The sequence below is a fragment of the Microcaecilia unicolor genome, chromosome 8, assembly GCF_901765095.1.
Source record: "Microcaecilia unicolor chromosome 8, aMicUni1.1, whole genome shotgun sequence".
NCBI classification, from domain to species: Eukaryota; Metazoa; Chordata; class Amphibia; order Gymnophiona; family Siphonopidae; genus Microcaecilia; species Microcaecilia unicolor.
In genome coordinates, this window is record NC_044038.1 from 13,207,767 (window position 1) to 13,229,759 (window position 21,993).

Genomic DNA, 21,993 nt, shown 5'->3' on the forward strand with positions numbered 1-21,993 from the left:
ATCCACCCTTCTTTGCTATAACAAATTTCCATTAAATTATGCAGGTCCTCCACAAACACGGTGGAATTATTTCAAATGTGAAAATAAGCAAGTTGAACATGATTTGTAATAGCCTATAGATTGGAGAAACATTCTAGAGGGTTTTAGAACAGAAGTTCCCAAACCTGGAGGACCCACAGCCAGTCAGTTTTCAGGATACCCACAATGAATATGCATGAGATAAAAAAAAAATGTACATGCGCTGGAAGCAGTGCGTTGCAGACCTATCTCATGGTTTGGGAATATTGTTGCTTGAGCATAGAAATGCCGGAGCTTATTTGGTGAGTTGTTAGACTTTTACTTCCTCTAGAACTCTGGTTAAGCCCACGTGACTAGATATTCAAAAGCACTTTATCCAGATAGAAGTACCAGCTACCTGAATAAGTGCCTCTTACCGTTGATTTTCTGTGACACAATCCAAATAACACTGATGAAAATCATTGCAGATCACTCTAGTGCTATCCAGATAGTGTCAGAACGGAGCAGGGGGCGGAGCCTGAAATTTTCCAGTTAGGGGCAATATTCAGCACCACTATCTGCATTTCTACCTGGACAATGTGGAGGGGAATAATCGAACGGCACCGGCCATCTCCGTGGCCGGCTCTGCAAATGGGCGGAGCCAACCGTATTTTCGAAAAAGATGGCCGGCCATCTTTTTCTTCGCTAATACAGTTGGGCCCGGCCAAATGTCAGAGATGGCCGGGTTTGAGATGGCCGGGATCGATTTTCGGCGATAATGGAAACTAATGCCGGCAATCTCAAACCCAGCATTTGGTCGTGGGAGGAGCCAGCATTTGTAGTGCACTGGCCCCCCTCACATGCCAGGACACCAACCGGGCACCCTAGGGTGCACTTCTAAAAATTAAAAAATAAAAATAGCTGCCAGGTACATAGCTCCCTTACCTTGGGTGCTGAGCCCCCCAAATCCCCCCCCCCAAAACCCACTACCCACAACTGTACACCACTACCATAGCCCTTAGGGATGAAGGGGGACACCTACATGTGGGTACAGTGGGTTTGGGGGGGTTGGAGGGCTCCCATTTACCACCACAAGTGGAATAGGTAGGGGGGGATGGGTCTGGGTCCACCTGCCTGAAGTGCACAGCACCCACTAAAAACTGCTCCAGGGACTTGCATACTGCTGTCAGGGAACTGGGTATGACATTTCAGGCTGGCATGGAGGCTGGCAAAAAAGGTTTTGGGGTTTTGTTTTTAGGTGGGAGGGGGTTGTGACCACTGGGGGAGTAAGGGGAGGTGATCCCCGATTCCCTCCAGTGGCCATTTGGTCAGTTGGGGCTCCTTTTTGAAGTTTGGTCGTGAAAAAAAAGGGACCAAGTAAAGCCGGCGAAATGCTCGTCAAGCCTGGCTTTTTTTTTTTCATTATCGGGCAAAGCCAGCCATCTCGTGAGCACGCTCCCATCCTGCCTTCACTACCCTACCAACACGCCCCCTTGAAGTTTCGCCGGCTCCGCAACAGAAAGCAGTTAAACCCGGCCAAAATCGACTTTCGATTATACCGATTTGGCCGGTTTCAGGAGATTGCCGGCCATCTCCCGATTTGTGTCGGAAGATAGCCGTGGATCTCATTCGAAAATGAGCTGGTTAGTTATCCTGATAGCGGCACTGCACATCACTGTTATCTGGATACTTCTGGAATCAGCAGTCTATCAGAATATTTAGTGTCGCTGTCCAGATGGCACCCGGTGCTGAATACTTGGGAATATTATGTAAATGCCAATGGCATTGAAATAGTGACTGATTTTTCAAGGAAGCTACCTAACTCCAGTTTGTCATCAGAACAGGCACATCCTGTCCTGGTCTTACCCCACTGCATGCTTGGACCTTGTAGTTCTCATCTCTTGATTGAACTTTCCCAAGCAAAGCACAAGAACTGCAAGTCCTGAGAAAATGGAACCAGCTTGCAATCCTCAGACTCATATGTACAAAGGATTCCTAAAGAGAAGACCAACAAGGGGCTGCAAAAAACAGCCTCTTAGCACTGCTGAGAAGCTTATTCTAATATGATGGTGTACAGGCTGTTTGCCACTTGAGCACTGGAGCTGAATGAAAAAGCAGTGGAAGTCCTGTGTAGATGCTACAGAACCTCATCCACTGACTGCTCTCTCTCCACCTAAAATGTCTTCTACATTAGTGGAGCAGTGGCCTAGTGGTTAGGGTAGTGGACTCTGGTCCTGGGGAACTGAGGAACTGAGTTCGATTCCCACTTCAGGCACAGGCAGCTCCTTGTGACTCTGGGCAAGTCACTTAACCCTCCATTGCCCCATGTAAGCCGCATTGAGCCTGCCATGAGTGGGAAAGCGCAGGGTACAAATGTAACAAAAAAATAGATACTATTGAAGATTCTACATGGAATGTTGCTACTATTGGAGATTCCACTAGCAACATTCCATGTAGAAGGCTGCGCAGGCTTCTGTTTCTGTGAGTCTGACGTCCTGTGACTCACAGAAGCAGAAGCCTGCGTGGCCACATTGGTGATCTGCAAGGGCCGACTTCTACATGGAATGTTGCTAGTGGAATAGCAAAATTCCATGTAGAATCTCAAATAGTAGCAACAGTGGAGGAGTGGCCTCGTGGTTAGGGTGGTGGACTTTGGTCCTGAGGAACTGAGTTCGATTCCCACTTCAGGCACAGGCAGCTCCTTGTGACTCTGGGCAAGTCACTTAACCCTCCATTGCCCCAGGTACAAATAAGTACCTGTATATAATATGTAAGCCGCATTGAGCCTGCCATGAGTGAGAAAGTGCGGGGTACAAATGTAACAAAAAAAAAAAATAGAGTGAAAAGCAAATGCATAGACAGACCAACAAGGAAGGGAAGTTTTGCCTTGATTTATCTGAATTTAATTTGAATGGTGCCTCAGGCTCTAACAAAGGAGCAGGAATCCATAAGCTTCAATCACTGTTATTAATCTTTCACCTTTAAACAGAACATTCACTGGGGGGGGTGAGGGATAGGGGAATAATGCTTCCATATTGGACTTTGCTCTACAAAAAAAGGAGTCTTCCATTTCTAGAGGGGGGCACCGCCCGCAATTGAAACAAGCACCGAGGGTTTCTTTCTCTCCCCTCACCGTGCATTGGCTATTATTTTTAAAATTCACCACAGACATGGCATTAGAAAAGCAGGCGCCCGCAAGAGACGAGAAAGGGTTTGCAAAAAAAAGTGCCGTGCATATGTTGCCATGACAACCCTGACATCACCACAGAAGCCCTAATGCACTGCACCTCATCTATAAAGGGTTTAAAAAAAAAAAAGAAAGCAGGCAAGAGAGAAAAGCCCTCAAACTGGGTCGTGCAGAGGTTTTTCAGGGTTGCCTAGCGACGATATACTAGAATAATGCCCCGTTGTTCCAGAGAGATGCTTGCGCTAAGTTGGAGAGGAATGCACTGCTGACTTAATCCGTGATTAGGCTGGAAATGAAGAAAAAACAGAAAAAGGAGGAAAGGTCTCAGGTTTTTTTAAAAATCCAGGAATGAATTCAGAGCTTGTTAAACTATTTTTATAACGAATATGAACTCTTTATACTTGACTGCTTAATCTACCATGTCAATCATGATCTTAACGTAATAACACCTGTATCTCTCATTCCGGAATTGGCGATCGCCGTGACGCAACAATATAAGCCACACTGAGCCTGCAAATAGCTGGGAAAATGTGGGATACAAATGCAACAAATAAATAAATAAACTTACAAATGTAACCTTTTGCCCGGGTGTAGAAGGTGCCCTATTCCATCTCCCCAAATCAGCCTTCACACAACACCTCCCCTTCCCTTTCTGAAAAATAAGCCCTCTAGTGCGGTGTTTCCCAAATCGGTCCTGGAGTACCCCCTTGCCAGTCAGGTTTTCAGGATATCCACAATGAATATGCATGAAAGAGATTTGCATACAATGGAGGCAAATATATGCAAATCAACCTAGTGAAGGGTCTAGAGGCTCAGGATAGGAAAAGGATAAATGTGTGATTAAATATTGCAATAGTCAATCAAAGTTATATGTTTATTGACAGCTGATGAGTATTATCGGGCTAAAAACATGGCTGAAATGGTACGATACTATAAGAAGGGACTGAGTGTGGAGTGAGGCAAGGGCAGGCTGAAAAATTATTCGGATAGCAACAACATTCAGCCGCTGTTCGGAGAACTTGTGCGTCACTTAGGCCTGCTAAATGGATAGCGCCAACACAGTGACCACACTATCCGTACGTTCAGCATCGCTACCTACATGGAAAGCGATGCTGAACGTAAGTACTTACGAAGACATTGTGCTTCAATTAATATGGCCGCAATGCCAGCTCAAAGTCCAGCCCGTAGTTTTCAAAACCATTTTATTTAGGTAAAAAGCAATAAAACCTGCAAGAAAATTCTGCCTAGGAATTGTCTCCCGCCCAAATGCACATTGCTCCACAAGACCCCCTCAGTCTGAATGCAAAGTTGTGCACCCTGGTTATAAAATAAGGCCAGTTAGATATCCAACATAATTGAATAATTAGGTGCTAATTGGCTTTAATAACTGGTTATTGGCTATAATTGGTGTTAATTGGCACTAATGACACTAATTAGCAGTTACCAGGCAACTGCCTTTAGTCAGTTTTCTACAGAATGTGCAGCAATTTCCATAGTGCAAAACTGGGAGGGGCATGAGCAGGAAGAAAGGGGGGGTTTGCGCCTTCCACAGCGACACAAGCAGAGAAAACCAGGGGTGGAAGAATAACAAATCCAAATGACCGGTCCAAACAAAGGAACAAGAGTTTGTTATTCTTCCACCCCTGGTTTTCTCTGTTAGGGGCATGAGCAGGTCAAGGACATGCCTGGCAATTGCACGCACATCTTATAGAATACTTGCAGTTCTGCACCTAACTGCCTACAATTAGGCGCGAGTATTTACACCAGGCCATTTAGCTGGCATTAGTGCTCATGCCTACAGTTAAGCATGTAATTGCAAACTGGCTCTGATATTCCTTAACAGCAATTGCACATGCATTCGCCAGGGCCGCCGAGAGACTGGGCCGGGCCCAGGGCAACGCTGTCCCCGGGGCCCCGCCCCTGCCGCCCTCACCGCCCCGCCGCCCCCTCCACCCCCCCGAGGTCGCCGCCGCCGCTCCCCCCTCCACCCCCCCCCCGAGGTTGCCGCCGCTCCCCCCTCCGTCCGCCACCGGGCCGGGCCCCCTGCATTGAAATCGCAGTCTCACCTCCATGAAAGCAGCGCTGCAGGCAGCAGAACGCCTCCCTTCGGCCCTCCTTCCCTCCTTGTGTCCTGCCCTCGCAGAAGTTACGTCAGACGAGGGCTGGACACAGGGAGGGAAGGAGGGCCGAAGGGAGGCGTTCTGCTGCCTGCAGCGCTGCTTTCATGGAGGTGAGACTGCAATTTCTATGCAGGGGGCAGACGGTCGATGACGTAGGATGGGTGGGACTGTGGCGCCGGGCCCCCCTTGGAGGCCCGGGCCCGGGGAATTTTGTCCTCCCTGCCCCCCCCCCTCTCGGCGGCTATGGCAATCACCAATATAGAATTTATACTCCGCATGCATCATCCCAGCAGCCAACTAAAAGTGAGCTATAGAGAATTACACCCGATGTAATTAAGGGGCCGGAAAACGGACATGTGACAAAATAAAAACCAGCGCGTCCATTTTCAGCCTGAGACCTTACCGCCACTCCTTGACTTAGCAGTAAGGTCTCACACGCTACCCGAGTAGTATTTTGTATTTTCTACCGCCGAGTAAGCACCACGCGGTAGAAAATACAAAATATTTTCTACTGCGTGTTTTTGGCACATGCCAAATTCAGAATTACTGCCCGGGGCTCACGATAGCCGGGCGGTAATGCCGATTTGGCGCATGCTGGATGCCCGTATGCCCTTAACGCACCTTTGTAAAAGGGCCCCTCAGTGAGATGAGTTGTTTCCGGGTCATGTTTAGGAGTTTAGGATGAGAGAGGAATCGTTTTGTGTAGACGTGGTATTTTGCTATTCTTGCAAAGTTCTGCACCCAGCAGAAGCAGCTGCAAGAGCCCTGGGTAATTCACAGCTCAAGTTCCCAAAGTGAAAGCCTGTTCCCCCCTACATTCACTTGGAAAAGCAGTACAAAGGCTGTGCCTGCAGACTTTTGTCCCAGTGTGGACAGCTGGAAAAAAAACAATCGCTAGAGAGGTAATTTTGTAAGAAGTGTTTTGTTTCAGGTATTCTCTTCATTTATTAGTGCGTACGTTCTTAAATAGCGCTCACTTATCAAGTACAAAGAAAGATAACCTGTGTGCATGGGAAGAATAGTGAAAGCTGTTAAATGATACAGGTCGGGGGGGGGGGGGGGGGAGGTTCCTTTAAATCCAGCATGAAAAGCACAGACGTTTTCTCTGTCACTTGAGTAGAGAGGTGTGGTAGCCGTGTCAGTCCACTTTTAAAGGTAAGCAATAGAAATAAAACAAAATAAAACATGGAAAAGAAAATAAGAGGATACCTTTTTTATTCGACGTAACTTAGTACATTTCTTGATTAGCTTTCGAAGGTTGCCCTTCTTCCTCAGATCGGAAATAAGCAAATGTGCTAGCTGACAGTGTATATAAGTGAAAACATTCAAGCATTACTATGACAGTAAAATAGATACCATTGGAGATTCTACATGGAATGTTGCTACTATTGGAGATTCTACATGGAATGTTGCTATTCCACTAGCAACATTCCATGTAGAAGGCTGCGCAGGCTTCTGTTTCTGTGAGTCTGATGTCCTGCACGTACGTGCAGGACGTCAGACTCACAGAAGCAGAAGCCTGCGCGGCCACATTGGTGATCTACAAGGGCCGACTTCTACATGGAATGTTGCTAGTGGAATAGCAACATTCCATGTAGAATCTATAGAAATCAAACAAAATAAAACATGGAAAAGAAAATAAGATGATACCTTTTTTATTGGACATAACTTAATACATTTCTTGATTAGCTTTCGAAGGTTGCCCTTCTTCCTCAGATCGGAAATAAGCAAATGTGCTAGCTGACAGTGTATATAAGTGAAAACATTCAAGCATTACTATGACAGTAAAATAGATACCATTGGAGATTCTACATGGAATGTTGCTACTATTTGAGGTTCTGTTGCTACTATTGGAGATTCTACATGGAATGTTGATATTCCACTAGCAACATTCCATGTAGAAGGCTGCACAGGCTTCTGTTTCTGTGAGTCTGACGTTCTGCAGGACATCAGACTCACAGAAGCAGAAGCCTGCGCGGCCACATTGGTGATCCGCAAGGGCCGACTTCTACATGGAATGTTGCTAGTGGAATAGCAACATTCCATGTAGAATCTATAGAAATGAAACCAAATAAAACATGGAAAAGAAAATAAGATGATACCTTTTTTATTGGTCGTAACTTAGTACATTTCTTGATTAGCTTTCGAAGGTTGCCCTTCTCTGTCGCTTGAAACAACTGCAAAAATAAAACAGTCGTGTAATAACCAATTCATCAACATGTTTCTTCAATTAGAAATCTGCAATTTCCATTTAATTCAGATCTAACTTGTATCTTACCACAACATCACTTTGTATTTGTTTACACCGGAGTCTGCAAACGCCTTTCTGGTACAGTGGCGTTCCTAGGGGGGCGGACACCCGGGGCGGCGCCCCGCCCCCCCGGGTGCAGCACCCCCCGATGCAGCGCGGACCCCCCCCCCCGGGTGCAGCACCCCCCTCGATGCAGCGCGGAACCCTCCCTGGGTGCACGCCACTGGGGGGGGTGCCGCAGCGCGCGCCTGCTCAGAGTTCCCTGACTTTGTGCGTTCGCTGGAGCTTCCTCTGACCCGGAACAGGAAGTAACCTGTTCCAGGGCAGAGGGAGCTGCAGCGAACTCGCGAAGTCAGGGAACTCAGAGCAGGCACGTGCCGCGGCACCCCCCAGCGGCGTGCACCCGGGGCGGACCGCCCCCCCGCCCCCCCTTGGTACGCCACTGCTCTGGTACTATGTAAGCCATACTGAGCCTACAAAAAGGTGGGAAAATGTGGGATATAAATGTAACAAATAAATAAATAAATAAATCTTTAAAGTCCGATAAACTGCTGCATACACTATGAGGTGACAGTTTGTATATATATATTTTTTTACATTTTGTAATATATGTTTGAAAGCTGGAAAGACCTCCAGAAAATATGCACAATAGAGCAAAAACATTCTTTTTATTCTTTTGTTCCATACAGAACTTACGGTAAGTTACACACGTCACTACCTCACAGGGGTGGACTGAGAGTACTCGGTGCCCCTCACCGCCGCCGCCCCTGTTGCTCCTGCCCCCAAACTCTACTGCCATCTCCACAGCCCTTACCTTCCTCCATGTCCAGCAGCATGTCTTCCGCTCTCCCCTTGGAGTGGAGTGCAGGAGTAGCCTAGCGGTTAGTGCAGCGGACTTTGATCCTGGGGAAGTGGGTTCAATTCCCACTGCAGCTCCTTGTGACTCTGGGCAAGTCACTTAACCCTCCATTGCCCCTGGTACAAAATAAGTACCTGAATATATGTAAACCGCTTTCAATGGTAGTTGCAAAAACCTCAGAAAGGCGGAATATCAAGTCCCATTTCCCTTTCCCCCTTTCCCTTATGACATCACAATATCAGAAGTGAGCCAAGTATTGGGCAATCAAGCCATTGTGACATCACTGATGAGGTTGGCTCTTATTGGTGGAATGAGTGGAGGAGTAGCCTAGTGGTTAGTGCAGTGGACATTGATCCTGGGGAACTGAGTTCAATTCCCACTGCAGCTCCTTGTGACTCTGGGCAAGTCACTTAACCCTCCATTGCCCCTGGTACAAATAAGTACCTGAATATACTATGTAAAACCTCTTTGAATGCAGTTGCAAAAACCACAGAAAGGCGGAATATCAAGTCCCATTTCCCTTCCCTTTCCCACCTTCTTCCATCCCTGCTGTTGCTGCTGTTGCCTTCGGCAGCTCCGCAGTTTAAAATGGTGTCTGTGACCTCTCAAGAAGGTCTTGCGAGAGTTTGCGGCCAACATTTTAGGACATAGGCAGGGGCAGTGCGCAGAAGCGGGCAAGGGAAACCGAGCAGAGCCTCTGACCCCCCTGGAGCCTCTGGGTCCACAGGCACTGCCTGGTTGCCCAATGGGTCGGTCCGTTCCTACTACCTCATCAGTTCTATGGCTGGCATAAGTGCAGGCATCTAAATGTTAGGTGCGCCGATACTGGGTTACGCTTGGATTCTAGAACAGAACCTCAGCACCTTAGTTCCATTCCAGAACAGGCTCCCGCAGTGCAGCCTCAGTGCATCTAATTGAAGACACCCAGTTAAAGAAATAGCCATATGTACGTACACTTCAAAATACAACATTACAAAAGGTCACGGACTTGATATACTGCCCAGAAGCGTAGCCAGGTTGAGGGCATGGAGAGCGAACTGCCAACGGCATCGTCAGATCACATCACAGATAAGTGCTGGTGCCATGGGAAGTCCATTTGGGGAAACGGCCACTCCCCTGGAGACTCACCTGGCAGCTGTCTTCCTGTGGTACAACCAAAGCAGTTTACAAATTCTATGCAGGTACTTTCTCTGTCCCTACAGGACTCACATAGTTTAGTCCAGGGGTCCTGAACTCCAGTCCACAAGGTCCACAACTCAGCCTGGTTTTCAGGATTTCCACCATGAATATGGATACGATCTATTTGCATGCAAAGGAGGCAGTAAAATGCAAATAGATCTCATACATATTCGTTGTGGAACTCCTGAAAACTAGCCTAGGTTGTGCACATTGAGGGCTGGATTTGAGGACCCTTGGTTTAACCTCTGACCTCTTTTTCATACAGTTAGCTGCCATGCTGTGGTGAAAGTTTCACCCGGGCATCCAGCCCATCTAAATCCTTTTAACAACTGATCCCAGAGGGTTCTGGTGTACCCTCTGGGATTTAGGGGGTCCTTTTACTAAGGTGTGCTGAAAAATGGCCTTCAGTAGTGTAGGCGCGGGTTTTGGGCACACGCAGAATCAGTTTTCAGCGCACCTATAAAAAAAAAGGCCCTTTTTAAAATTTTTGCCGAAAATGGACGTGCGACAAAATGAAAATTGCCACTTGCCCATTTTTGGGTCTGACACCTTACCGCCAGCCATTGACCTAGCAGTAAAGTCTCACGCGGTAACTGGCCGGTAATGACCTACGTGCGCCAAATGCTACTTGGTGCGCGTCCGATACGTGCGGCAGAAAATAAAAATTATTTTTCGGACGCTCGTATCGGACGCACGCCAAAAATGAAATTACCACAAGAGCCACACGGTAGCCGTGCGGTAACTCCATTTTGGCGCACATTGGGCACACGTGAGATGCTTAAAAGAGCCCCTTAGCCCATATAACACCGTTAAAGGTTATATGTAAGCCACATTGAGCCTGCAAAAAGTGGGAAAATGTGGGATACAAATGTAACAAACAAATAAATAAATAAATATAAATCCTTTTAACAACTGATCTTTAAAGTTTTGTTAGTATTAGTGACTTGAAGTCATATGAAGCATTTCTTCTGTCCATGACCAGGCTGTATTATCCAGGCTAAACTGAGCCTCTCTGCCTCTTTTTGTGTGTGTGTGTATGTTTCAGGTTCATGAATAACCGGGTTCCTTCCAACCGAAGGTATCAACCCACCGAGTATGAACATGCTGCAAACTGTGCCACACACGCTGTAAGTCTCCGAGGGTAGGCCTGTTTTTTGTGGGTTTGGGAGGAGGGATGGGGTACCCGTGATGACTTCACACCAGTAGAGTAGCCATGGGGGGGCCATGGGGGCCTGCCCCCCCAAAATTGGCTCTGGGCCCCAGGTTTGGCTAGCAGAGGTCCCCGACCCCAGCCCCCGCCAGCTGAAGCATTTATCTGTCCCGCGCTGGTCTCGCACTTGCCTCCTCTCCTGTTTCCAGTTGCGCCGTGCGTGCCCTCGTTTTAATGATACTGAGCATGCTCGCACATGCTCAGTTTCATTAAAACGAGCGTGCAGTGCACGGCGTGCTGAAAACAGAAGCAAGTGCGAGACCAGCACGGGACAGATAAACGCTTTAGCTGGCGGGGGTTGGGGATCCCCCCCCACCAGCAAAGGTACCTTGCGGCGGCAGCAGGGAGGTTGGCGGTGGCAGGGGGTGTCGGCGGCAGCAGCGGCGGCAGGGGGTTGGAAGCAGTGGGGGAGGTGGGTTAAAATGTGCCCCCCTCCACCTTGGGTTCTGGACCCTCTTCCCGCCGAGGTTGGCGGCAGCAGGGTGGGTCGGGAGCAGTGGGGGAGGCGGGCTAAATTATGCCCCCCCCACCTTGGTCTCTGTACCCCCTTCCCGCCGAGGTTTGGCTACACCCCTGCTTCACACACCACTTTGCGATAGCCATCCACTTTTGCCTGATTTGTTTCTACATTGTTAAAGAAACGTCAGGAGTGAATTTATATACGCAGCTTTGGTTTCTTAACCTGTTAAAAATCCTGTCACTGCTGAATGAAAGACTCGTAAACAAAAAGACTCGTGAATTCATAACAGACACCGAGCCTGTGACCAGGAATGCCCTCTGATCAAATAACAGGCACCCTCCTCTGTTCTAATCCATTTTTTATGAAGAGTCAAATTTTGAACTTAAGAGCAGAGAAATGAATCCGTCCGCTTGGAAATTATAGACAGAACAAACATGGATCCCAGGGAAAGGAAATATTCTAAAATCCTATAAATCAATATCAAACAAACTTAACAAGGTCCTAATTGAAGTTTTTGGAGGAGGAGGAGGAGGAGTAACGTTGGCCAGATTATTTTTAATGTTGTCTCTTTTTGATGCGCGCTTTTCTTTTGCGACTCACCTCAGATGGTTATGCGGAGGCATGTAATCAAATATTACGGACCAAGAAAGGGATCTGGGTGTCGTCGTCGATAATACACTGAAACCTTCTGCTCAGTGTGCTGCTGCGGCTAGGAAAGCGAATAGAATGTTGGGTATTATTAGGAAAGGTATGGAAAACAGGTGTGAGGATGTTATAATGCCGTTGTATCGCTCCATGGTGCGACCGCACCTTGAGTATTGTGTTCAATTCTGGTCGCCGCATCTCAAGAAAGATATAGTAGAATTGGAAAAAGTGCAGCGAAGGGCAACTAAAATGATAGCGGGGATGGGACGACTTCCCTATGAAGAAAGACTAAGGAGGCTAGGGCTATACAGCTTGGAGAAGAGACGGCTGAGGGGAGACATGATAGAGGTATATAAAATAACGAGTGGAGTGGAACAGGTGGATGTGAAGCGTCTGTTCACGCTTTCCAAAAATACTAAGACTAGGGGGCATGCGATGAACCTACAGTGTAGTAAATTTAAAACAAATTGGAGAAAACTTTTCTTCACCCAACGCATAATTAAACTCTGGAATTCGTTGTTGGAGAACGTGGTGAAGGCGGTTAGCCTGGCAGAGTTTAAAAAGGGGTTAGACGGTTTCCTAAAGGACAAGTCCATAAACCGCTACTAAATGGACTTGGGAAAAATCCACAATTCCAGGAATAACATGTATAGAATGTTTGTACGTTTGGGAAGCTTGCCAGGTGCCCTTGGCCTGGATTGGCCGCTGTCGTGAACAGGATGCTGGGCTCGATGGACCCTTGGTCTTTTCCCAATTTGGCATTACTTCTTATGTGCTGAGTAAATATATAAATGTAGTAGAATAAATTTAGAGGGTCTTTTACTAAGGCACGCTCACATTTTTAACAGGCGCTAAAAATAGGTGCGCAGTAGAGACACCCGTACGAATACATTGGCGTCTCTAACATTTAACGCGCGCTAAAAACGTGAGCGCGCCTTAGAAAAAGACCCCCTTAGCCAAAGAAATAATTAAGCTGGAAGCAGCTGGAAGCAGCTGAAAGAAGCTAATTGGATTCATGAAATCTTTCTCCTCCCCAGGCAAATGGCAGGGAAAGGGGAGAACAGGGAACTATCTTTTCATGGTGTAGTTTAAATATGTCAAGGGCACTAACGTACAGGAAGTGAGCCTTTTTCAACTGAAGGAAAGCTCTGGAACGAGGGGGCACACGATGAAGTTAAGAGGGACTAGGCTTAGGAGGAATCTAAGAAAGTACGATTTCACAGAAAGGGTGGTGGAGGCGTGGAGTGGCCTCCCGGTGGAGGTCGTGGAGTCCAGTTCTGTGTCAGAGTTTAAGAAAGCGTGAAATAAGCACGTGGGATCCCTTAGGAAAAGGAAGAGTTAGGGGTTACAGTGGATGCGCAGACTGGATGGTTCATTTGACCTTTATCTGCCGCCATGTTTCTATGTAGTGCTCTGTGGCAGTGGCGATCCTTGATCGGCTGCCACCTGGGGCGGATCGCTGCTGCGCACCTCCCCCCCACCGGGTGCAGCGGTGTCCGTCCCCTCCAGGTGCAGCACGACATCCCCCGGCGCATTAACACCCCCCCCCCCCGGCATATCCCCCCCGCCCCCCCCCCCCCCGGTGCCTTTTTACCTGCTGGGAGCAGTGGCGTACCGAGGGCAGGGCAGTGAGGGCGGTCTGCTCTGGGTGCACGCCGCTGGAGAGGTGTAGAAACCAGCCGCGCGGTTCTGCTGGTTCCCTGCTTCCTCTGCCCCGGAACAGGAAGTAACCTGTTCCGGGGCAGAGGGAGCAGGGAACCAGCGGAGCCGACAGCCGCGCGGCTGGTTTCTGCACCCCTCCAGCGGCGTGCACCCGGAGCAGACCGCCCTCACTGCCCCGCCCTCGGTACGCCACTGCCCCGTGGGAAATAGGGCCTTTTAAATCTTGTCCCTTTTTGTATTTGAATCTGACTGAGAGGCAAAGAGACATTTCCCTGCAAACCAGCAAAATCACAACCCAGAACCCATACAAATACATTTGTCCTGGCCTGCAGGAGTGGCCCTTCTTGTACCAGAGACCTGAATCATGCTGGTTGTGAAAACGAATAAAAAGTATTTACAAACTTTCAACGATTCTGTAGCATTTTCACAGGTGACAAAACTAACATGATGTCATTGTCTGAATATTTTCTCTCTCACTTTGCTATGAGCTCATTGAAATAATACTTCACTTTTCGACTATCGTGTGTGTCAGTTGTGTACCAAAGACCAGAATGAAGGGAAAATTCATTGCTCGTTAAGTAGACTTGTACTGAAGTCAAATTATAATGGAAGTCAACAATGACTTTGAGGTTAACTAAAATAAATCTTCTCATGTTAACTGGCCTGTTCATTATAATGTTGCAGGAAAATGAGACCATTTTTTTTTTTAGCTTCAGTGCAAGACTGACACCACTGTCTTTGAGTACAAGCTCTGCATCTGATAAAAACCTCATATAATTTATTTATTTATTAGGATTTATTTACCGCCTTTTTGAAGGAATTCACTCAAAGCGGTGTAAAGACAATTACAGCAGTAAAAATATTCAAACATACAAGGTACTGCATGTCAACACAGTACATAATAAAACACTTTCATAGACAGTCTAGACTATAAGCCAGGGGCGTAGCCAGACACCCAATTTTGGGTGGGCCTGGGTCCAAAATGGGTGGGCAGAAGAACTCTGCCTTGTCCCACAAGTCATTTGGTCTCTCCTCTCTCACCTGCAAGCATATGGTCTCTCAAACATCCCATCTCCCCACACGTACCTTTTAAGTAGCAGATTTTCACTGGCAGCAACTAACACACTCTGCTCATATTGGCCCCACAGCCTTCCCTCTGATGCAACTTCCTGTTCCTGCATAGGTGGGAATACATCAGAGCCAAGGCTGCGGGGACGGTGCAAACAGTATGTATCAGTTGTTGCTCGCTGCAGGCGAAGATCTGCTATTTACAAAGTATGCAGGAGGGACAGTTGTTGGGAGTTTTCAGCTGGTGGGGCTTGGGGATCCCTGCCAGCCACATCATAGGTGTGCTGCTATTGGGTAGGCCTCAGCCCAAAGTGGGTAGGCGTGGGCCCACCCAGGCCCACCCTTGGCTACGCCACTGGTATAAGTAACAGGAATAAGAAAATAAGGGGGTTAATTTAAAGAAAGTTGCAAATGAGGTCAGAAAGGTGCTTGATCATGATAGAAATCCATAACTCCCCACGTGTCTTTTCATTGTGTGTACTGGTAGTATTTATGATAAATAAAAGAATATAAAATGATCAACAGTCAATGATAAAAATAATAATTATGATTATTTTATATTGTAATTTTGTATTAATATATATTGGTAAACTCCCAAGCACATGGTTGGGGTGGGGGGTGGTGATGGGGACAGCAGTAATCCCTGGCAGCTTCTGCCAAATTGATGTTGGGTTTCAAAATTGCACTGAAAGCCCCCTAGTGTTAGTCTTACAATATTACCATTAGAGGTCAAGCTGCCAAATAAGGGTACCTCAAATTAGTGACCTGCATGATAAAATTGGCTGCTATAAAATTGCTAATTTTAACATAGCACAGTAACTACCCCTATTCTTCTATGTGAAGACATTTTGGTAAAATGCTCTATTAAAACACAACTAGCATTATTCTTAGTATATTTCTTCCTCTATTTTCTCTTTCAGTTCTTCTTCTCGCTTTTTCATTTTATAAGCAAAAAACCTCCCAAAAATACAGCTTCACTAATGAAATAGAACTATGATGTAGTACAATGCTGTTCTTTCACTTTTAGTTATGGATCATCCCCAGCATTCTTGGTAGCTCCATCCTTCATCTCCACTCTGATGATCAATGGGAGACCATCTCAGCTTGGATCTATGGCTTTGGCTTATGCGGACTCTTCATTGTATCCACCATCTTTCACACCATTTCCTGGAAGAAGAGACACCTCAGGTGAGAAAGGCTAACCGTTCTGAATCTGTCACCTCAGTCTGAAACGGAGCAAGGGACAGTGTGACTCGGATTCATAGAAAAGGAAAAGAACGGGAATATGAGTCTCTGACAAGGTCTATAAACCTCGCGGGAAACTCATATTCAACAATGGGCCATGCCATGACCATCCTTGGCTTTAGTTGGTTTTCTAAAATCTCATCTTGGTACAATATCTGGAATATTCTGGAATCCTAAAGAGTTACAAGATTCCGGAATCCCAATTAGTAGCAATATTCCATGTAGAACCCCAAAGTGTAACATCCTATATAATAATTTGCACCTCCACTGTTCCATCGTAACATCTCACGACGTCAGCCAGCCTCCAGTGTTCCATTCCCCCTCACTGCCCCGCCCTCGTGTCAAAACATAATGATGTCAGAGGGCGAAACAGTGAGAGGGAAGGGAACGCTGGAGGTGAGCTGACATCAGGATGTTATCAACGGAAGGGAAGCCAGCCAGGCCAGCCAGAAAACGATGAGGTACAAAGGAAGAGAGAATCACAGCACATCGAGGGGAGGGCAGGGCAGAGCAGAGCAGAATCGATGGACATGGATGGGATGGGATGGGATGGGAGGAGAGGACAGGAGAGAAGAGAATCACGGGACACGGATGGAAGGGGAGGGGATGGGAGGGCAGGGAAGAGGAGAATCGCTGGACATGGAGGGGAGGGGATGGGAGGGGAGGGAAGGGAAGGGAAGAATCACTGGACATGGAGGGGAAAGGAATCGCTTACAAGAGAGCCTTTCTAGGGCCCATTTCATTGTTGAGGAAACGGGCTGGGTTCCACTAGTACAATATCTTGGTACAATATCGTAACTGTTCCCTAACAAGTTAGCTGCATATCTATTTTCAAAAAGATAATCTGCTTCTCATCCCATTCCAAACTCTCCTCCCCATCCTTCATGCATGCTCCTCTTGTGTCTATATCAAAGTCAAACGTGGGACAGGTGGGCATCCAGATAACCAGGGAGATCGCCATAACCTCTGCAAGTATTGGTACTTTTCCGAATGCTGGCTATGGATGGCTGTATCATTGTGGGCAAAGTTATCATTCCAGCCACGAAATTAGAAATGACAAAAGGTGTCACACTGCAGGGACTGGAGAATCACTTATTCCCATTGCATCTATTCTGATCCTTTATACCAAAGATGGCTTCCTAGCATTATAACTTTGATCACAAGTATTTGAAAGCCAAAGTTGCCTTATATATGTGGGTATTTGGGGCCAAATTCAATAAATGGCACTGAAAATTCAGCACCGATAAAATTCAAAGCTCAATGATATTCTAGAAAGGGAGTTTCAGGCTCAGCACTCTTTACAGAATAGAGTTGAGTGTCAAATTTGGTGCTCAACTTTGGCCGCGAGGACTTACACCAGCTGAAACCTGATGTAAATCCTGCCTCGCAACTTGGACACAGATCTCCGCTATTCTGTAACCTGTCCATAGAAACATGATGGCAGATAAGAGCCAAATAGCCTATCCAGTCTGCCCATCCGCAGGAATCACTATGTCTTCCTTTCCCTAAGAGATCCCACGTCTGTCCCACGCTTAAGTTCAGACACGGTCCTTATCTCCAACATCCTCCACTGGGAGGTGATTACACACATCGCACCACCCTTTCCATGAAAAAGTATATCCTTAGATTACTCCTGAGTCTACAACCTCTTAACTTCATCCTATGCCCTTTCATTCCAGAGTTTTCCTTCAGTTGAAAGAGGCTCACCTTCTGTACATTAATGCCACAGAGGTATTTAAATGTCTCTATCATATCCCTTTCTCTCTCACCTTTCTTGCAAAATATATATATTGAGAGCCTTAAGCCTGTCCCCATATGCTTTAAGACAGCGACCACTGACTAATTTTATAGCCGCCCTCTGGACCGACTCCATCTTGTTTATATCTTTTCATAAGTGTGGTCTCCAGAATTGCACATAGCATTCTAAATGGGGCCTCACCAGAGATTTATACAAGGGCACCTCTTTTTGTCTGCTGGTCATTCCTCTCCTCACGCACCCGACCATCCTTCTGGCTTTGACCGTCACCTTTTCTACCTGTTTGGTCACCTTGAGATCATCGGACACAATCACCCCCAAGTCTCGCTCTTCTTTCATACACAATTAAATGACAGCAGATAAAGACCTGTACGGTCCATCCAGTCTGCCCAACAAGATAAATTGTATGTGATACTTTATACGTATACCCGAGTTTGATTTGTCCCTGCCTTTCTCAGGGCACAGACCGCAGAAGTCTGCCCAGCACTGTTCTTGTACTAAAAGTTCTAAGATTCTGGAATCCTAAAGAGTTACAAGATTCCAGAATCCCAATTAGTAGCAATAGTCCATGTAGAACCCCAAAGAGTAACATCCTATATAATAGTTTGCACCTCCAACATTCCATTGCTGTCTGGCTGCCTGGGTTCGTAACATCTCATGACGTCAGCCAGCCTCCAGCGTTCCATTCCCCCTCACTGCCCCGCCCTCGCATCAAAACTTAATGACGTCAGAAGGCGGAACAGTGAGAGGGAAGGGAACGCTGGAGGCGAGCTGACGTCAGGATGTTATCAACGGAAGGGAAGCCAGCCAGAAAACGATGAGGTACAAAGGAAGAGAGAATCACGGCACATCGAGGGGAGGGCAGGGCAGAGCAGAGCAGAATCGATGGACATGGATGGGATGGGATGGGAGGAGAGGACAGGAGAGAAGAGAATCGCGGGACACGGATGGGAGGGGAGGGGATGGGAGGGGATGGGAGGGGATGGGAGGGCAGGGAAGAGGAGAATCGCTGGACATGGAGGGGAGGGGAGGGGAGGGAAGGGAAGGGAAGGGAAGAATCACTGGACATGGAGGGGAGGGGAATCGCTTACAAAGCCTTTCTAGGGCCTATTTCATTGTTGAGGAAACGGGCTGGGTTCCACTAGTAGTAACATATAGTAGCATAGTAAATGATGGCAGATAAAGACCTGTACGGCCCATCCAGTCTGCCCAACAAGATAAACTCATTTACATGGTGTGTGATACTTTATACCCGAGTTTGATTTGCCCTTGCCATCCTCAGGGCACAGACCGTAGTAGTCTACCCAGCACTGTTCTTGTACTAAGTTCTGGAGCTAACGTCAAAGCCCCTTAAAATTTTCACTCCAGCCCATCCATATCTATTCACAGTCACAATCAGGGCATAGACCGTAGAAGTCTGCCCAGCACCGGTTTTGCTTCCTGATTACTGGAGTCGCCACCTAATCTCCACTAAAATTCCGTGGATCTATTTCTTCTAAACAGGATTCCTTTGAGTTTGTCCCACGCAGGTTTGAATTCCATCATCCCCTATACTATACCGTTCCCTTGGATTTTTGCAACCTAAGTGTATGACCTTGCATTTTTTAGCACTAAATCTGAGTTGCCAAGGGGTGTGACCATGTCCCTCCCATGGCCACACCCAATCCAATTTAAGCACCCTTTGTTACAAAATAAGGCATAGCCTGATTGGGGCCCAAATGCTAATTAGTGCCAATTAAGTGCTTGTTAGCGCAAATAAATTACTGGAGCCTATTAATTAATTATTTTGGGCGCCAATCTGGGATCTGTACCCAATTTTGGGTGACCTTTATAGAATCTGGGGGTTGGTGGCTTTGCATTGGGTTCATGTTTGAAACTTTACTGGAATCTGTTTCAGACAGAAGGCAGAATGATATAATTTTTTCTGCGACACCCAGTATTCTTGGTGGCTGACACTATAAATTGAAGAAAAATATGCTTATTTTATTCCCCCCCCCCCCCCCTTGAGCCCAGAACTCCTGTTTCCTGTATGCTGCACTTAACGTTTCCAGGCTGCTCTGTTTCCTCCTCTTAAAATTCTTCTTTTCTTCACTAGCAGGCATTATTTTTTTTATGTAGTTTTGTGCTAAAAGAAAATTCTCTCCAGGAGTTTGATAAAGCAGATCTGTTTTGTTAAGCTAAATTGGCTTTATTATAACCAACTGTTCTTTCCGTTTGTTGTCTGCAGAACCATGGAGCACTGCTTACACATGTTCGACAGGATGGTGATATATTTCTTTATCGCAGCCTCTTACGCCCCCTGGTGAGTTCACACAGCCCAGGCAACAGATTCTTGCATATTCGCAGGTTTGTGAGGATGAACCCTAGGCGGGGGACCTAGGTAGGGATGTATTCAGGACTGACTTCAGCCTTGTGAATATTCTCATGACAGTGGCCTGATAACTCTAAAACTTTCTATTTCTGAGCCTCCTAAGAACAGTTTCTTAAGCCTGCAAGTTAGGACTCTGTTTGAACCCTTTGCTTATAGGGAGCTGTACCCCCTTTACTAGATCAGTGCTTCTCCTAGTGCAGAGTATATACATAGAGAAGAGAGCAGGTAAGAACTGAACCACGTGCCATGGTATTCCCCTCCAGGAGTGGCCACAGTGGAACTGGTATTGTGCCCACCAGGAGTCTAAGAACCAGTCAGGAGGAGGAGGAGAAGAGTCTGCATTGCAGTGAGGTATCTAGGCTGGTTGCCACCCAGTGCGGAACATCCCCTCCTCCAGGTGCATCACAAACCCCCTTCCCTCCACCTCCAAGCAGTAAGGGGGTGCATTGAGCAGTCATGGAACTGTAGTTTACAGGTGCACAGCTGTCAGCTGTGCCCGTCCCCTGACCCCTCAATGCACCCCCTTACTGCCTGCACCCACTGCTCTGCTCAGGGTATGCCACTGCTGCATCGGGAGGTGGCGGCAGGACAATGTTGCCTCCTGGCGTTCTGATGATTCTCGTTGAGTTGAGGGAGAAGAAACTCCTGTCCAGAATTGGATCTTCAGAGGAAGAAAAGCTGTCTTCTATCTTTAGCATCCTGTGTGGTATGCAGAGATGTCTAGGGGTGCTTCTGACATTTGGATGGAGAACTGTTATGGGGGAATCACACACACACACAAATGAGGGCAATTTCCAAAAGTCATTTTCCCCAGTAAATGGGTATTTGAAAACTGCTCGCCCTCCCCGTGGGGATGTAAGGATTTATTGTTCTGCTTTGACTGTAGCTACTCTTTGATGTCCCCCCCCCTTGCAACCCCCCCCCCCCCCACTGCTGCCCTAGGTACGGTAATATAAAATTACCCAGGGGCGTATCTGAAAGTCGGCGGTAGCGGGGGCCAGAGCCAGAGTGAGGGGGCACATTATAGCCCCCCCCCCGGCCACCATTGCCGACCCCCCCCTGCCGCCGTCACCTACCTTTGCTGGCAGGGGACCCCAACCCCCGCCAGCCGAGGTCCGCTTCCTCCTGCCGCTTTTAAGTTCTTCTTCGTCCTAGGCTCCGTCACTCCGTGCTGTTCAAAGAAGCTGGTGCTGCTACCTCAATCCACTTTCGGAGTCTGACGTCGCTGCACGTTGTACGTGCAGGACGTCGGACTCATAGACTCTGTTTCTGTGAGTCTGACGTCCTGCACGTACAACGTGCAGCGACGTCAGACTCCAAAGTGGATTGAGGTAGCAGCGCCAGCTTCTTTGAACAGCACGGAGTGACGGAGCCTAGGACGAAGAAGAACTTAAAAGCGGCAGGAGGAAGCGGACCTTGGCTGGCGGGGGTTGGGGTCCCCTGCCAGCAAAGGTACCCACGGCAACGGCGGGGGAGGGTTGGCAGCGGTAGGGGGGTCCAGGGCAAAATCTGTGGGGGCCCAGGCCGCTGTGGCCCCACGCAGATATGCCCTTGCAACCACCTAGTCTTGCTTAACTGTTGTGCCAGCCCTGGACTCAAGCATTCAGAGTATTAGGTACCCAGAAAGGTTTCTTGGGAAGACAGAGCCCAGTGCAGGACCACAGGGAACCCAAAGCACAAAGGAAAAGAAAGAGGAGTCTCCGAAGGATCTGGAATAAAAGAGTTTAGCCCCTGTGCTGCATTTTTTAAGCTGTAAAGGTGCACTGGAACCTGCTGCCATTGACTGTATATCTTGTCTGAAGAGTCTTCTTAAACTATTAACAGTACACCTTGGGCCTTGACATAGAAAATCCCTTCCCTCATCAGAGGGTCCATGCCAGATTTTGCAGATACTTCTAGGACTTTTTCCCATGGAGTAAGTAAGCCACCAGTGCTCAGGCTACACCCAGCCGGTCAGGTTTTCCTTATATACACAATTAATAT

At 47.5% G+C, this 21,993-nt stretch overlaps 1 protein-coding gene and 1 long non-coding RNA gene across 2 annotated transcripts in view; both read left to right on the forward strand.

Moving 5' to 3' along the window:
- The first annotated feature begins 303 nt into the window (after positions 1 to 303).
- MMD2 (monocyte to macrophage differentiation associated 2) overlaps positions 304 to 21,993 on the forward strand; it is a 30,697-nt gene continuing 9,007 nt past the window's right edge. The window contains exons 1-4 of the mRNA XM_030212030.1: positions 304 to 320; positions 10,639 to 10,720; positions 15,666 to 15,826; positions 19,867 to 19,941. Of these exons, the coding sequence (XP_030067890.1) occupies positions 304 to 320; positions 10,639 to 10,720; positions 15,666 to 15,826; positions 19,867 to 19,941 (335 nt within the window). The remainder of the gene's footprint in view (positions 321 to 10,638; positions 10,721 to 15,665; positions 15,827 to 19,866; positions 19,942 to 21,993) is intronic.
- On the forward strand, positions 12,238 to 13,085 carry LOC115476561. The gene is made up of 3 exons (XR_003943197.1): positions 12,238 to 12,256; positions 12,480 to 12,482; positions 12,996 to 13,085. It is a non-coding gene; the product is annotated as an uncharacterized LOC115476561 (long non-coding RNA).